Source organism: Hydra vulgaris, chromosome 10, assembly GCF_038396675.1.
Source record: "Hydra vulgaris chromosome 10, alternate assembly HydraT2T_AEP".
NCBI lineage: Eukaryota > Metazoa > Cnidaria > Hydrozoa > Anthoathecata > Hydridae > Hydra > Hydra vulgaris.
Window position 1 is genome coordinate 44,150,001 of NC_088929.1, and position 18,227 is coordinate 44,168,227.

General features: G+C 26.9%; 1 protein-coding gene across 2 annotated transcripts in view; it reads left to right on the forward strand.

The window, feature by feature from the left end:
• The window catches only part of LOC100197320 (ubiquitin carboxyl-terminal hydrolase 32), a 104,879-nt gene that overhangs the window by 67,394 nt on the left and 19,258 nt on the right, over nt 1–18,227 (forward strand). The window contains exons 24-30 of one of the 2 annotated variants that reach the window (XM_065808102.1): nt 3,782–3,896; nt 4,536–4,681; nt 4,776–5,333; nt 13,461–13,624; nt 13,874–13,942; nt 17,457–17,577; nt 18,097–18,215. In XM_065808102.1, the coding sequence (XP_065664174.1) occupies nt 3,782–3,896; nt 4,536–4,681; nt 4,776–5,333; nt 13,461–13,624; nt 13,874–13,942; nt 17,457–17,577; nt 18,097–18,215 (1,292 nt within the window). The remainder of the gene's footprint in view (nt 1–3,781; nt 3,897–4,535; nt 4,682–4,775; nt 5,334–13,460; nt 13,625–13,873; nt 13,943–17,456; nt 17,578–18,096; nt 18,216–18,227) is intronic. The other variant, XM_065808103.1, reaches the window with a different exon arrangement.

Below are 18,227 nucleotides of genomic sequence, written 5' to 3' on the forward strand. Positions count from 1 at the left end.
CATTCTTTACAAGTATCTGGTCCTTTATCTCAAGCAAGAAGTAATAAACATCATTTATAGTTAAAAAATACCGATAACTTTTCCATCAAATTACGCAAAAACCGTTTCACGATTAGAACAATACGTGTATGGAACAAATTACCAAATGAAATTATTGAAGCTGATAACCTGAATGTATTTAAATACAAACTAAATATCACTTTTATCTTTAGTTTCTTAAACTCTAATTTATTTTTATTTCTATTTATGCATTTATTTACTGATTTATATATCTTATTTGTTACTCTTCATTTAATTGTTCAATCTATAGTAACGACTGTCATAAATCTAACTTGGCATTAGATCTCAACAGTTTCTTTATTATTTATTATTTTATATATATATATATGTATATATATATATATGTATATATATATATGTATATATATATATTTATATATATATATATTTATATATATATATATATATATATATATATATATACATATATATATATATATATATATACATATATATATACACAGTGCAATCTCTTTAATTCGAATCTCCATAATTCGAAAACCTCTATAATTCGACTAAATGTAAAGTCGCCTTGAAATGTGCTTAAGAAACTTTTTTGTTAAACTTTCTATAATTCGAATCTCTATAATTTGAAAACCTCTACAATTCAAATGGATTTCTCAGACCTGTCAGTAAGATTCTCTCTGTAAATCGAACTTTTTAAATTTTTGTCGTATAAAAAGCTCGTTAACCATTGAACTCTTTTTTCAAATTTTGAATGTTTTGATTTTTTGTTTAACAATTAGCGTGAATTATTTCCTTCTGTTTAAAAAAAATCACGTCAAAGCAATTATAATTTATTTTTTGTAGATATGGTATATCTTTCAAAACCATTTCTGGAGAGGCAAAGTCTGTTAACGATCAGATGATCGCCCTATGGCTTGAAACCACACTGCCTACAATTCTCTCTCGATATCCACTTGAAAATATTTTTAATGCCGATGAATTCGGTCTTTTCTACCAATGTTTGCCTGACAAAAGTTTACATCTAAAAAATTAAAAGTGCATAAGAGGCAAGCATAGTAAAGCTTGCCATACTGGGAGGCCGCAAGTAATGTTAAAGGAGAAAGACTTTCAATGTTTGTAATTGGAAAATCGAAGTCTCCTAGATGTTTTAAAGGTGTGAAAAATATTTCTTGTCGCTATCGGGCCCAACCAAAAAGTTGGATGTTGGCAGAATTATTTGAGGAGTGGGTTAAAGAAATTGACCTAAAGTTTAGTTTTCAGAAAAGGAAAATTGCTTTAATTGTAGATAATTGTTCTGCCCATCCTAACGTGCAGAAACTTGATTGGGTGGAGCTTATCTTTCTTCCACCGAATACAACTTTGATCACCCAACCTATGGATCAAGGAGTCATCCAATCTCTTAAAGCCAAATATTGCTCACTAGCAATGAAAAAGCAAATTACTGCCTTAGAAAAAGAGAACAAGATGCTTAAGTTTTCTATCTTAACTGCTATGTTAATGCTAACAAAACATGGAATTCCATTCCAGATCAAACCTTCATAAATTGTTTCAAAAAATCAGGAATATCATTAGAAGCAGTGGAAAAAAATTGTAAATGATAATAACGACCCTTTCTGTGACTTAGATGTAGACGAGGCTGTAATGGAACACTTAAGAGATGATCTCAAATTATTAAAAATAAAATTCGATGCAGATTTTAACCTCACAGCCGATGAGTTAGTAGACATAGATTTCGATGTTTGCATTGCCAACAAATCATTAGATGAGGACATCATTGCAGAAAGTTTCTGAGTATGATGCTATTGAAACTGAAGAGGATTCTGATGATGAGTGCATTGGTACTTCTAACAATGCTACAATACCAAGTCTGAATGAAGCGATGCATGCTGTCACTGTACTCGAGAATTACAGTCTTTATTTTAACTTTGGAGGTGATTTGACGAAGGCTCTTAAAGCCATAAATTGTGTCATTGAAATGGATTTAAAAGCCTCAAAAAGACAATCTACAATTACTGACTTTTTTTTGAAAATGTAAAAGTTTAAATCACATAAAATATATTGCATTTAGGCCTAAGAATCACTATTTGTTTGTTTATTTCATTTCTATTCGTTACTTTGACCAGAATATTTGAAAAAAAGTCAACTTTCTATAATTCGAAAATCTCTCTAATTGGAACCTTTTTTTTTTTCTCTGTTAAATTTGAATTAGAGAGATTGTACTGTGTATATATATATATATATATATATATATATATATATATATATATATATATATATATATATATATATATATATATATATATATATATATATATATATATATATATATACATATATATATATATATATATATATATATATATATATATATATATATATATATATATATATATATATATATATATATATATATATATATATATATAGTAAACTCCTTGTTATTCAAACCTCCAAGGGGAACAAGAATTTACTTCGAATAACTGAAAATCTTCTTTGAAGTGACCAATTTCAAGTTGCTATTAAATTTTAACAGTAGAAAGTAAAAAAGAAGAAAAACTTTTGAATAAAATATATCTTAAATAAAGAAATAAAATATTTACAATTTTTTGAAAAAATTGCCCATTTTTGATTGCTTTTTTGCCTCAAAAGAATGTTTATCAAACATCTTTGATACTAGGTTTAGTGATTGTCGGATTTTGACACTGTTATTTTCAAAAAGAGACCAACATTCAATTAATTCTATTGCATGTGCAACCTCTGATAATTTTGGCTTTAGGGAGGCAAATCGTTCAAATCTTCGTCTATCTCTTCATCTACCTCAGCACAATCGTTGATTAAAATGGAATCCAGAATTTCTAGATCCTTGATAGCAATTGCTTTGCTTGTACAAATATCAAAATTGCTTTGCTTGTACAAATATCAAAATCTATGTTTACATAATCTTCAACAACAAAATCTTTCTCTACTAAGCCACGTGATCTAAGCTCTTTGACGTTTTCTTCAAGCAATTTGAAAGGATCTTCTTCACCATTTATACTTGCAGCCGGAATTTCCTTTGAGATGCCTGCCTTTTTAAAACAATTTATAACAGTGTTAGGCGATACAGCATCCCATGACTTGACCAACATGCTCATAGCTTCAAGAATGTTGATATTTGGGTTCGTTTTACCAGCATCGATGTATTTTATCTGACACCTCACAGCATTCTTGCGATAAAAAGTCTTGAATGCCCTTATGACTCCCTGGTCCATTGGTTGCGTTTTGGAGGTTGTGTTTGGTGGTAAAAATACTAATTCAATTGCTTTGAGATTTTTCAACATTAGGATGAGCTGGGCAGTTATCTATGATAAGTGCAACTTTTCTACCCTCAGCATTAAACTTTGCATCAAGTCTCCTTACATAATCAGTAAAGATTTTAGAGTCCATCCAGGAATTATTTTGGGATTTGTACTGACAAGGTAGGCTTTTGACACTTTACAAACATCCTGGTTTTACTGCTTTTATGATTATAAACATAGGCAGCTTTTCACCAACCCCATTTGCATGGGTTTGTTAAGAAAAATTTGCGGGGAATTAAAATTTCTTTGAATTAGCAGGAAATTCGAATAAGTGCCAGTTCCAATAAATTCCAATAGTGTGTATATATATATATATATATATATATATATATATATATATATATATATATATATATATATATATATATATATATATATATTAAACTTTATATTTATAATAAATTTTTATTTTTAAGCTGAAATCCCAAGTGCGTTGTTTACATTGCCAGCATATAAGTGTACGTTTTGATCCATTTATATTTCTTTCATTGCCTCTTCCTCTTGAAAATTTGATTCATCTTCAAATTCCAGGTATGCCTTTTTAAGGTCAATATGTTACCATAATTGATGTTATTCTGATTTTTTGTGATATTTGCTGTAGCTGTTTCTAATTGGTTGTAATTTTTGGTTTAGTAGTTTCATACTCAGTTTATAGTATTATCTATTTTATTTGATCATAATTTTATGATAATGTAGTCAATAGTAGCGATAATGTAGTCAATAGTAATGTTAATGTAGTTAATAAGTTTACATGTTTTACAAGTGTGTTTTACAAATTTTATAAAATTATGTATATATATAAATACTTTTTTTTTATATTTTTTATAAAGTTGTCATTTTGAATTAAGTGCTTGTTTTTTTTGTTTTGTTTTTTTAACTTATTTGTTTTGTGCCAACTTAAGAGTTATCATTATTTTAGTACTTTCATTTGTTTTGCACTAACTTGAAAATTATTATTATTTTAGTAGTTTCATTAATAGTATCTATGTTAAAATTTTTGAATTTCATTAATTTATAGACAGGAATTCTTTTTTAATTTTGACTCCTCCAAAAATCTAACCATTCCAACCTTAAGTAGCTTGTATAAATTATTTAGTACTGAGTATGTAATTAACAAGTTGTTACCAAAAGGTCTGTAATTTGTACTTTTTATTTTTGTTACTACTATAGTATTTTTATCAAATCACAAAACAGTGTTAAAGTATGGTTTACTTTTATCATATAATGCAACTATTGCTATGGCTAGAAAAGAATTAGCCAAACTATGCAATGTTGAAAGCTTGCTGCTTGTTGAAATAATTGGAGGGAAAGTTCAAGTAAGAGACATTTCAAATATTTTTTTAAATGTTTATGATATATTTTATTAATATGTGTTTATTGTTTTATAAATTTTATCTTTTTTATTTTTAGAATATCCTTTATGAGTTTCAGAAAATTAGTTCAATAATTGCTGAAAACATATATGCATATGAAATTGATGATTTTACTATAACATATTTACATAAAATTTCTGAACCAATGAATGCAAACATTAAAGAGTGCCTAAAAAGTGCAAACCCTAGCTCAGCAGGTTCTACTTCTATACCAATTGCTTCAGATTTAATAGATACAAAAAAGAAATTATTAAAGAATGTAAAACCAAAACTTTTTATAAGTAAAGAAAAGGTTTATCCTTCACATGAAAGTGTATCCAATAATGAAAAAAATAATGAATATAACTTTTATAAAACTTTTGATGTTCAAAATAAAGACTTTTATCATTCTGTGAATGGTTTAGATAAAAATATAGTAAATGATTTCAATAGTACATCAGATTTAAATCATACAAAAACCACCGATCTTAACATTCACCTTCCAGATGAAATAAAAGGAACATTAAACACAACGCCTGTTCACAAAATAAAATCATCTTTGGAAGTAGCAAATGATTGTACTCATAGTTTGGTCATAGCTATGAATAGAAAAATGGTAATTCTTTTTTTTTAAATAGTGTTTAATTGAATTAAATTTTTGTTTTATAAAATTAGTGTTTAATAGTTAACAAATATAAAATTTATGTATAGGTATAGTTAACAAATATAAAATTTATGTATACCTATAATAATATACTTTACTTATCTTTGTTACTGACTTGAGCTTTGTTTTAGTTACTGATGTAAGGTTTGTCTTGATTTTTGAATCAAAATTTGTCTTAATTACTGACTTAAAGATTGTCTTAATTATTGAATTAAGGTTTCTTTTGGTTACTAATTTAAAGTTAGGATGTTTTGAATGGATTTCATCTGGATTGGTATGCTTTAACCAATGGTTTGAGCCATGAAAATTAAAACATTACATTGTTGTTTTAAACCAAATTTGCAATAAATCCATTCAACCATAGCAACAATAGCCATCGCAAAATCAATGACTAAGTTTAAGATAAACAACATTTTTAAATAAATATTTTTATGAAAATATTTTGAATAAATAAAATTTTATGTCAAGAAAATCGAGATAACAAAATGCAGAAACAAAATCTTTCTATTTTCACATAGCATACCCTAGATTTATAAGACACAATATAAACATGCTGTAAAATTTTTATAGTAATATAATCATGTCTACAGACATGATTATATTACAAGCAACTTTAAAATGTTCATAGTAACTGTTACTAGAATAAATAATGGCTTTAAAAGTAAGTAAGTTTTAACTGTTTATAAATTTCCTCATAACAACATTTTTATTTGCTTCCCAATCGTCTGTCAATAGAAAACTGTGCTTAAGTTTTTGGACTGTAAAAATGTTTATCAGTTAATGTAACAAATGGATTTAATAGCTTGGTTTCTGTATGAGCCATATATTTATTCATTATCATTTATTTTCAATTTGAAAATATGATCTCTATATTTCTGATCTCTATATTTTTGCATAGCTAACAGTTTCACCACATCTTTGTTAGAGACTACATTTGGCATACATTCTACATTTACCCCATTTTATTTTGGCATCAGTTTACCATAAAAATGAGCAATGAAAGAGGAATCAAGTTGTTTTGAACTTGTTGACCAATTGAGCAGAGATTTTAGTACACAATGTCAGTTTTTGAGTATCAAACCAACAGCACTTAAAGCTGGGTTTAAAATATGCGTTTTCTTTCTTGGCGTAGTTGACGACATAAAAAGAATAAATTACATCAGTTATGAGATTCTTCTTAAAACCAGTTATAACACCAGGCACCACAAGAAGCTTTTTAAAATTTTGCAGGTGTTAACTTATATATATAAGATGTTAATTTATAACTTATGACATAAATTGCCAGGAAAAAAAAAAGGGCCATGTAGTGGTATTACCACTACATCGCCCTACAACACCACTACAGGAACATCGTTTGACTGACAAATATTAAAACCTATTTCTTTGCAAAGTAACCAGCACTCGAAATAGCAGCTGATCAACAATCATGATTGGCTACTTTTAGAAAAATTGACATTTTAATCTCCTAAATTAAATCTGGCTGATCAAATTTGATCACCGGTAATTGTTCGTCAAACTTTAATAAATATAGAAAAACATTTGAAATGCAGAAAGTTAAAAATATTAAATTAACATCAAAATTATATTAAAATGAATTATATTTTAAAATTAATTCATTTTAATTTAATAACAAACAACTCATTTAAATTCTAAATAAAATAATATTAAAAAAAAAGGCAAGTTTTATTTTAATTCTAAATTAAATAAAAATGGCAAAATAAACGTTTTATTTATTTTCTAAATAAAATAATTAAAATAAAAATGGAAAAAACAAAAATTAATTTATATTTGATTTTAAACAAACATCTTTAAATAAAATACTTTTAAAAAAAGGCAAAGTTTTATTTTAATTCTAAATAAAATAATTTGTTTATATTCTAAATAAAATAATTAAAATAAATACGGCAAAACTAATATTAATTTAAATTCTAAACAAAATGATTAAAATAAAAACGGTAATGTTTTATTTATACTCAACATAAAACATTTAAAAAGAAATACAGCAAAATAAATGTTTATTTAGATTTTAAATAAACAAATTAAATAAAAAAATGGCAAAACAAACAATTTATTTAAATTCTAAATAAAATAATTAAAGTTAAAACGACAATAGCAATTTGATTATGTAAGGTGAAAAAAAAAAATTTAGTTTTAGTAAAACTTAATAAAAAATTGATTGTCTAAAAAACAATTTGCTTGTCTGGTTTTTAATTTTTTTATTTCAGCCGATCAATGTTGATTTCGAGCGCTGAGTAACTTATAAAGCACAGCAATAAAATAGCTTCTTTTTTTTAAAATACCAAATCTATCAAATTTGAACTTGACTTTTATTGGTTTTCATAGATTTTTAAGAATCTTATGGAGCTAACTGAATTTAAGGAACACCTGTTAAAACATCTGCATGAGTATTATTGTTTTAAAGAGCACAAACTTTTATCTAAATGCCTTTGGTTTAATCTAAATTTCTCCTTTGCTATTATGTTTACATTTACTGCTGCAATAGCATCATAGATATATAGTTGACAATATATTGGAAGAGTAACTTGATCTGGCCTAAAATTATCAATACTTTGAATTGAACTATCTGTGTATGAAGTAAAAAAAAAGTTTTAATTTTAGTTTTTATTATATTTTGAAAATCTATATAATTTCTTGTGAACAGATAAAATGTAAAATTTGCAGAAATAGTACCTTCCTATTATGATAACATAAAAAGCGTGTTTCATCTGGAAATTTTTTAGCAATGCATCACTGATAGTTTTGCTTTTTTCATCTAAATTGTTAGGGAATGCAAATTTAGACAAAAATAAAAAAATCAGAATTTAAAATTAAATTTTTTCGGAATTTGGTCGAATTCCAAAAATATTTTAAATTTTTTTATGCCTATAAAAATAATAAAAATAACTTATTTGAGATAATTCATTGTTATTTATTGCATAAAAAATACTTTCTTTAAAAATAAAAATGGAACATAAAATTATACCAAATTCAATTAGTACAGAAACATTCTAATATGGTATATCATTTAATAATAAAAAATGCAAAATTATTGTTTTATTTGCCTAAAATATGCCTTGAGGAAGCAGAGATCACTTAAAGCTGCGTCACCGAGTTTCGTTCGAACTTTTGTACATAAGTTACCAGCAATTGAGAAGGCTCACTCAGACTCCACGCTCGATGGCAGAATCAAAATATGAGTAGACAAACTCAAGTTTTTGCCATGAATGCTGTTCTCTTCAAAGAATTTCATGTCAGATTTAATTTTTGAAATTAAGCTCCTATTTATGATTTGTTTCATTGAGTTGGACGTTATGTTGGACATTAATTCCAATTGAATTTTGTTCTCCAACTTTTGCATTAATGTTAAGGGCTTAGTTTGTTCTTCCAACATCACTTCTATCATATCGTCAGCTTCTGACTGCTTGCCTAAGGAAGTTTCCATGTTAGTCTTAAATATCAATCTTTGTGCAAAGTTTTAATAACTTTGGCTATTTTTTTTTTTAATGGTCTAGTGAAAGATGTGTGAATCTCACTTTTTCTGCCATTGTGTAAATACTGAAGAGTTCCAGACACATTAGTTTGTCTTTGGCTTATTCGGTCTTCTAATTTCTTCTTTAATTTTAATGAAAGTTCATCAGATCCAAAATTCTTAAGCATAAAAGAAAATGCTGCATCAGCAGAAAGCAGATTTGCATCTTCTCGACAAAGGGCTTCAATGTTTTTAATCGACAAAATTTCAGCATCTAGAATAACAATATTAGATGCAATATCAACCAATGCTTTTCTAACACAGCTTTTTAGCTTGTTAAACCTTTCAAGCATTTTAACTAAGCTATTCCATCTAGTTCTAGTGTCCGTAATAAGTTTCAATTGTTTTCCAAATTCTTGTTTCATGTATACTTGAAGAATATTATTTGATGTTCTCGAAAAACGAAATTTCTTTACAATCGAACAAACTTTTTTTGATGAAAATACTTCAGTCTCAAATTCTTCAGTCTCAACAAGCTCAGCTTCATTATAAGTCTGTTCAATCAAGCCAACATTTTCATCTTCAATGTATTCCTCATCCGATTCTTTGAAGTCACTTACTTGATCTTCTACACTATTATTTTCTGTATATGTGTGAGCCACCAATTCAGCTGTACTCGAATTATTATACAGAACATCAATTACAGTTAAATGTATAGCATGTTCAAAGCACAACTGCTGATTACATGGTAAAAGCTGTCCGACTTTTTTCATCACAGCTACCCCATCAGTTATTATAGGCGTAATATATTTATCGATTGTTGTAATGCAGAGCCGTAATGCATTTCTCTGCAAGGAAATGTCCTTCAACAGGTACTAAACATAAATTCCAAAACTGTTTCTTGCCATGGACATTCACATTTAAATAACATCGGTTTCTTGAAGATGTCCATTCATGTAGAGTTAAGCAAAATCTTGCTCCATCTTCTTTTAAATTTATAAAATCCTGCATCATTTTAGCCCGCATTTTTTGTGTGTATTCTAAAACCATTTTGCGAATCGATTGGTAATACATAATCTCAAGCGCCTCTAGCCAAAAATAAATTTCTCAAATTGATAGATGTACAGAAAACTTTGAATGGCCTATTATCTAAGTCACATATTCGTGATACGATTGCAGAAAGTGACTTTTTTGAATAAATAGTTTGTAATCGTCATTTTTGATGCGCTGCTTTCTGGACCTTCATCTTGCACGACGTGCCATTTTAATACATTATTATTGTGTATTGTTCATAAATGTGTGTGCTGCGGTGTTGTGCTTGAACCAGCGGTTTTTACTATTTCATAACATATTTTACATTTTGCTGTTTTTTTGATCCTCTTAAAAAATGAATCCAAACAGAATTTTGATTTTTACATTGCTTTGTGCATTCCAAATAACTTTCCTTTGAAGACATTTTAGGATGTACTGTTGATAATAATTCAACTTGTTAAACAAAACAAATATAAAATTAAATAGTTATCAAATAATGTTGTTAAATTAAAACTGCTATTATTTGCTTACCTATTTAAAAAATATTGATCCAAATAATTTAATACACACCTCAGTCCTATAAGCAAATCTCAACACTGTTAGAAATTGTAAAATATAAGACATGAACACGAGGTTATACCAAATATAAAAATTATTACGCGTGAATATGAAATGAAGACATGAAACCTTCAACTGCAATAACGCAATAAGCAAATCTCAACAAATTATTACATGTGGATATGAAATGAAGACATGAAACCATTAACTGCAGTTAAGGAATGTTTTTTCTATGTCTACTTGTATTATGCAGGATAACTGTAATTTACAATTGTTTTCTTTATTTCTTCTTATAGAATTAGAATGTAGAATATTTGTATGTACAGAAACAAAAACACAATTTAAAAGTTGGAGAGAACACGAAAAAATAAATTTTAATTTCAGAATTCACTGAAAAATTTTCGAAATTCGAAACTATATTACGAAAATGAATTCTGGAATTCTCAAATTTCGAATTTCGAGATGCAATCCCTATAAATTGTTATATTCTGGAATTTCTTGCTATACAATGTGTTCCCCTTGTCTAGCAGCATAGCCTTGTCTAGTTATAATATATTATCTCCCTTGTCTAGCATCTAACATTCTTTAGATGATTATATTCATCTTATCTGAGACTCTTTTATTTCAGTAACAATTATTTGCAACTTGCTTAACTACACTGTTTGGGCTTGTTCAAACTGTTCCTCGTTTGGGCCTAAAATGTCTATAGCTTTCTGATCAGTCTTTTCTACATTTTGTAGATGATTTTGTTAATCTTGCCTAAACTTGTTAATCTTATCTAAACTTTTTCATTTTCAAGATTTTTATTTTCAATTTTTCTAATTGTGTTTCTACCATTTTCAAGACTATTAAATTCATCTAGCCTACTATCTTTTCTTTTAGTTTGAGAATTTTCAACCATGTATAAATTTTCAATAAACATTAACAGTAGTAACAAAGAAATAATAAACCATATTAATGATTAAAAACTCAAAATTGCTATTATTTAAGATTTAAAACAAATAAAATTAAAGATAAATTATCAAAACAATTTAAAAATTATTCTATTTAGCTATGTTAAAAGCATTCTTGATATAGAATATGGATACAAAAAAAATCACTTGACTGAAACACTTTTACTTAAACTCATCAATGATATATTTGAACTTTTTGATAAACCAGTGCCTTTAGGATTATTGTTACTTTTTGTATTTAGCACTATTGGCCAGCAAAAACTACTTAAGCTATTAATTAGTGAAATAGGTATAATTGACTCAGCTCACAAGTGGTTTGAATCATTTTTAGTTAACCTAAAAAGTTAAAATTTGTAACTCATATTCCACAAACCTAAATGTTAAATATGGAGCCTCCCAAGGTACAGTTGTTGGTTCAAAACTCTTTAACATATAAGACCACTCAAAAAAATTATCTGAATATAATCAATTTTAAAACTTTTGGGTGATCATCAAGCTGTAAAAGCATTCCTTTCTTTATTTAAATATAATACACTAGCAAAATGTCTTAGTTACATACTTAAATGGATGAGTGATTTATTTTTATGCATTAACCAATTGAAAACAAAAATATTAGTTATGGTCTAACATTCAAAAAGATATTATTATTATTATTATTAAAGGTTTGTCAACAAGGAATGCTTAAGATTTGTTGACCCAGCAAAAAATTTAGGTGTGATTCTTGACGATCAATTATCTTTCAAAATGTAAATAAAAAAATAGTTAAATGATAATAAACAATAATATAATAAACAAAATATACAAAATAAAACAGTTCATATGCCATGCATATAATGCATAAAGATTTGTGCACCATACAATGCTAGATTAACCCAGGCGCACAGGTGCAGCTGCGCTTGGCACCCAAAAAATATGGCCTTGGTAGGAGCCCCAACTTTTTAAAATATATATACCACTGAAGTTGAAGGTTTGTTGGGGCCTCTGTATCACTATTGAAACTTTTTAAATGAAAAACTAAAATTAACAAAAAAATAACAGCACAGTTATTTTTTTTAATCAATTTTTCAATATGTCAATCTCACACAGGACAGAAAAATGGTGAAATTCAATATATTCAGTATCCACCGGAAAATTATTTTGTTTCTTCTACTGCTTTTTCAAGATTAAGATGACAAATTCAGAACTGGCAATTCATAGGAGTAAGTTAAAATCAGTTTTTCCAAATGCTGACATTGCATATCAGATTTTTCTAACCCTTCCCAATACATTAGTGCAGAGTGAGCATTTTCTAATATGGCAAGAGTTAAGAATGATCTCCGTTCCTCAATGTTAAATGGTTGTTTAAATTCTCTTTGTTCTATGACGATTGATAAAATTTTGTTTCAAATTATAAATTTTGAAGTGTTGTAATTAACTTTACCATTTTGAAAGCAAGAAAAAACTCTTTATGAATAAAAAAGTAATCATGTTTTGCTGCATTCATTTTAGAATATATATTTTTAGGGACCCCAAAATAATTTTTGCACTCAGCCCCCAAGACCCTTAATCCGGTGATGGCACCTTAGTATGTTCACTATTTTCTTCACTATTGCAACTCCCTCTACTATGAAATTGAAAAGAAAGTATTAAAATAATGCTATCCATTCAAAGTTGAGCAGCAAGACAAGTATTTAAAACCAGAAAGTTAATTAAATGACCAGCAATTTAAAAATTTGTATTGGCTGAAAATCAGAGAAAGAATCTATTTCAAGGTTCTTTAAATATTGCACAAATCACTTATTGTTAATTAAGTTACATAATCACCAAGTCATTATGTAACTTAATTAACAACTCAAATTCAGAAAAAACCCTAAATTTAAAATATATTTAGTTATATAATAATTTGTTGAACAGCAGCAAGTGCATACACTCACACACACACACACACACACACACACACACACACACACACACACACACACGCTCACGTAAATATAATTATTCTAATGGTACCAGTTTGTTTAGATTACTTACAGTCATTTCTATCAAAATAACATGTAAAATATGACTACCTTTTTTATTTTTCAGATTCAGTCCAATTCATATTTCGTATCATGGCAAAAATATCGTCCAATTACTTTTGGTATACCTGTTGTGTTCGCTTGCTCCAAGAATATGACTAATCAAGATGTATATGATTGTATTTTATTGCATGTCTCACGTTATATAAATGGAATTGTTTTTAAAAAAGGGTATATTTTTTAATTTAAAACAAAATTTAAAGATTTAAACATAAATATTAAAAAAAAAAATTGTAACCAATATAGTTATATTTGCATAAAAGTTGTTTATAAGTTTTTTTTTACTTTTTAGTGAATATCCATTTGAAATAAAAGTTGTTAATAAGTTTTTTTTACTTTTTATGAATATCTATTTGAAATAAAAGTTTTTTTACTTTTTAGTGAATATCTATTTGAAATAAAAGTTTTTTTACTTTCTAGTGAATATCCATTTGAAATAAAAGTTGTTAATAAGGATTGTAGTTTCTGCTCTTTGTGTCCTTGGTACAAGTGAGTTTTTTTTCTGTTTTAATTTAAATTTTTTAATCTATTTTATTTTTATTTGTATACATTGATATTCAAGTATAACTAAAAACAAACAACAAAAAAGTTGTTTGTTTTTTTTTCCATTCCCAAAGCTGCTATTAATACAAAAAATATTTTTTAAAGTTTGTGTGTAATTTTTTTTCAAAAAAACCAGGATAGCCTTTTGAAAAACATTTAACTTGGTAATATTAGAATATATATCTATCAAATAACACATTGTAACAACATTTTTGTTTATAATAATTTTTTAATGTTTCTAACATAATTTTGGCTAATTTCAGTGCTGCTCATCAAAATTTCCTGAGAAAAAGCATGGAGTATATTTCAGAGTTTTTGTCTATAAGTAATGCATTTATAACATATATTATATATATATATATATATATATATATATATATATATATATATATATATATATATGCTGATTTTATTTGTATTTTATGCTGTTTTTTTTGTGCGTTTATTTGTAATTGAACTAATTACAACTGTTATATGAAGTGTCTACTAGATTCTGGAAGCTTTGTTCTAACTCATTCTGTTATGTTATGGTTACTATATTAGTTCAACTCGAGCTAAAAATAAGATTTTGATTTGTGAAAAATTTTTTACTGCATATTATGCTTATTTCGACATGGCTAAAGGAGATCAGGACCTATTATGGGTATCATAATACAGTTATGTAATATGTTAATTTCAGTAAATATATTCATTAGTCCACAGATTAAAGTTATGTTGTCGTGAAGAGAGCTAGAGGACAAAATGTCTGCTGTTGAAAAGAAAATTTAGGCATGTTATTCATATTTTTTAGGCAACAAAAAAAGTGGTAGCTACAAAGAGCTAGTGAAAAAATTAATTCTACATTATGCGGAAATGAAATACAGAATGTCAATTTTGAGTTTATTAGATTCAGTTTGGGTGATGTGAGTATAAAGCATCAAGAATGTTTTTGAGAGATTAAATTACAACATAATGTAAAATTATGTAATGTAAGAATGTTTTTGAGAGATTAAATTACAACATAATGTAAAATTTTTTAATGTAAGAATGTTTTTGAGAGATTAAATTACAACGTAATGTAAAATTATGTAAAAATGATGTTTTGTAACAAAACATTTTTAAACTAGTGTAACATGATGTTTTTACAACACTATGTAACATGATGTTTTGTAACAAAACATTTTTGAACTAGTAAATGATATATATTGACTAAAGTTGTATTTTGCAATAGAGTTATTTATATTTCAATAGTTTTTTGTTTTTATAAGCAAATGGTTGATGCAATAAAAAAATGTCATATTAGTTAGAAATATTAAAATTATATTTGTTAAATTGTGTAATCAATTGTTTTAAACCCTAAAAAATATCTTTTTATTAGAATTTTTTGAATCTAGAGTTATTATATAACGCAATTTGAGAAGACTTTTTCTGAATGTTGTTTTTTTAAAAAAAATATTTTTAAAGGTAGCTCAAGCCCTTAAACATCAGACGGGTCCCTAATGTTATTAAAAAAAAAGCGAAATTTTATAAAAAATTTCAAAAATAATCATTTTATAAAAAAGTTATTATTTTAAGTTTCACTGCCTAAAAAACTACATTTTTAACTAAAAATGAAAATATACATTTTTAACTAAAAATGAAAATATACATTTTTAACTAAAAATGAAAATATACATTTTTACAAAAAAATTTTAATGAAATTTTTTTTTCTCAATGTTTTTTATAAAAATGATGATTATTTTTAAAATTTTATAAAATTTTGATTGCAAGCAACTACTATTAAGTTGAGAGTTACTGGAAAACAAAAAATAGTGTTAAAGAGCAAAAAAACAGCTGACTGAAGACTTGAAAAGTTGTAGGTTGTATAAGTTAGAAAAAATAAAAATTGTGGGAGAGAGTTCCAAACTATTGAAGTGAAAGAAAAAAACAAATAAAAGTTTTTAGAGCATGAAGATATAAAGTAAAAGGATACTGAATGACACCTAGTTGAATGAGGAGTCAATCTAGAATGTTTTAGTTGATGGAACTAATGATGGTAGCTCATTTGAGTAACAACTATGATAGTGGTTGTTAAAACATAATAGCAAACATGATAGTGAAGCAACCACGATAGTGGTTGCTACTCCATACGATATTGCAAATACATTATATGAAGCATCCTTATAGAGAAAACCAACATGTCAAACCTTATCGAAAAGTTTTAGATATGTAAGATATGTTAGAATAGCAATATAGCTCTTGCCTTGCCACCTCCATCTAGTTGATGATAAAATCTTTTGGTTACAGCAGTTGTAAGTCAGCTGTAGAAAGCTAAGATCAAAGTCAGATTGTGAATGAGTGAATAAGTGAAAGCTGAAATGTTTGTTGATTAAAGACTCAAAAATCTTGCTAATGATAGAGAGAAGATTGAACAATAACCTGTGCTCCAGAGTTTTTGAAAGTTTAAAAAAAAAAAAAAAAAAAATACAGATACCATTTTCCAGCAGACAGAAAAACAAGGTTCAGTCAACCACTTTTTAAATAATTTAGAGAGAGTTGAAGAGAAATCTTGAGAACACTTATTAGACTTTAATAGGAATATTTTCTGGACCACAAGCAGTTGAAGAGTTTAATTGAGAAATGACTTTAGCAACAGAAACTGAAGTGATTTGGATGTCTAACAATGAGAAATTTTTATAAATGGATTGGCATGAAGAGTAAGCTAATTGGATTTAAGAGGTTCTTTGCAAAGATCATACCAATCAATAATAAGATCCCATGAATTACAGATGGATTGTTCGACTGTTAAAGTTGTTGAACGACACTGTTGAAGATTTTCAAAAAATCTCTAGAACCTAACATCTGAGATAAGATTTAGTTAACTGAGAATAATGGAGTTTAGCATCAGACAACACATTTTTACTTTGATTTCTTGCAATAATAAATAATAAACTCTGACTTAGCAAAGTCAGCATTCTTTTTATTAGAAGAAGAGAAGACATGTTGCCAACAAATTCAAGTATAAAGTAATATGAGAATTTACTCTAAAGTTTTTTGTATGGCAAAAATCCGTAACTGTGTAAATCCTTCTAAGTATCGGGAACACTTTTGTAAAGTGTTCCCGATACTTAGAAGGCTTTTAAGGCTTAGTTTTATGTATATGTATGTATAAAGAAACACCTTTTGCCATTCATTAAAAAAATGCAATAAAAAAAATAATAAACTGTGTTTAAATTCAACCAAAGGTTTAGAACCAAAGTTTTCATATATTTTACTTGTTATTTTAGTTTATCATTTTAGTGATTATGTTTTTTATTTAAATATTAGGTGTTCGCATAAACTTTTTAATACTTATGGTTTGAATATGTCCTTACAGCTCAAAAAAGTTAATTCAGCAACATTTGTGTTTATTTATTTTTAATTAAAATAAAAAATAAAAAAAAGTATTCTGCTGCAAAAAAAAGTGCTCTTGCCATGAGAGTAATGAATTATTTATTTACAGATTTTGCCGTGGTTGTGTGATTCAATGTGATTCTCATCGATTTGCTTATACAAGTTCTTACCTAGCAATCGATTGGGATTCTATGATTCTTCCCTTGTATTACCAGTATTCAAAAGAAAAGGTAAATTCTTTAGATTTTATTATGTGAGTTTTAAAAGTGACAAGTTTAAAAGGTGACATGACAGGTAAGATTAAAACGTGCATGAAAAGTGAGTTTGAAAAGTGGCACAACTGGTAATTTTAGAACGTGTCATGACCAGTGAGTTTGAAATGTGACATGACAAGTGAGATTGAAAAGTGACACGGCTAGTTAATTTAAAATGTGTCATAACAAGTGAGTTTAAAAAGTGACACTATGATAAAAGTGACATCATTGTTTCTCTTCTCTTCAATGAAACAGCAAAATTTGATTTTAAACTTCAAAATATTATTCACTTAATCCTTTTTTAATAAATTATTTTTTGTTTTTAAATTAAGAAAATAGTGACTAGTTTGTTTCAAATACATTAGTATTTATGACATGAATATTACATTAGTAATACATTTTTCAAATACATTACATTAGTATACTTACATTAGTGCATACATTTTTTACGAAGTTTAACTTTAGTTTTTTCAAAAATAATTTTTTTACTTCCAGCAGTTTGATGATCATATAAGCATTGGAGAGAGTTTGGCTCAGCTTCACAAAACTGTATCGCTTGACACATGTTTGAAAAATTTTACTGAAGAAGAAGAATTAGGAGAAGATGAAACATGGTATAAATTTAA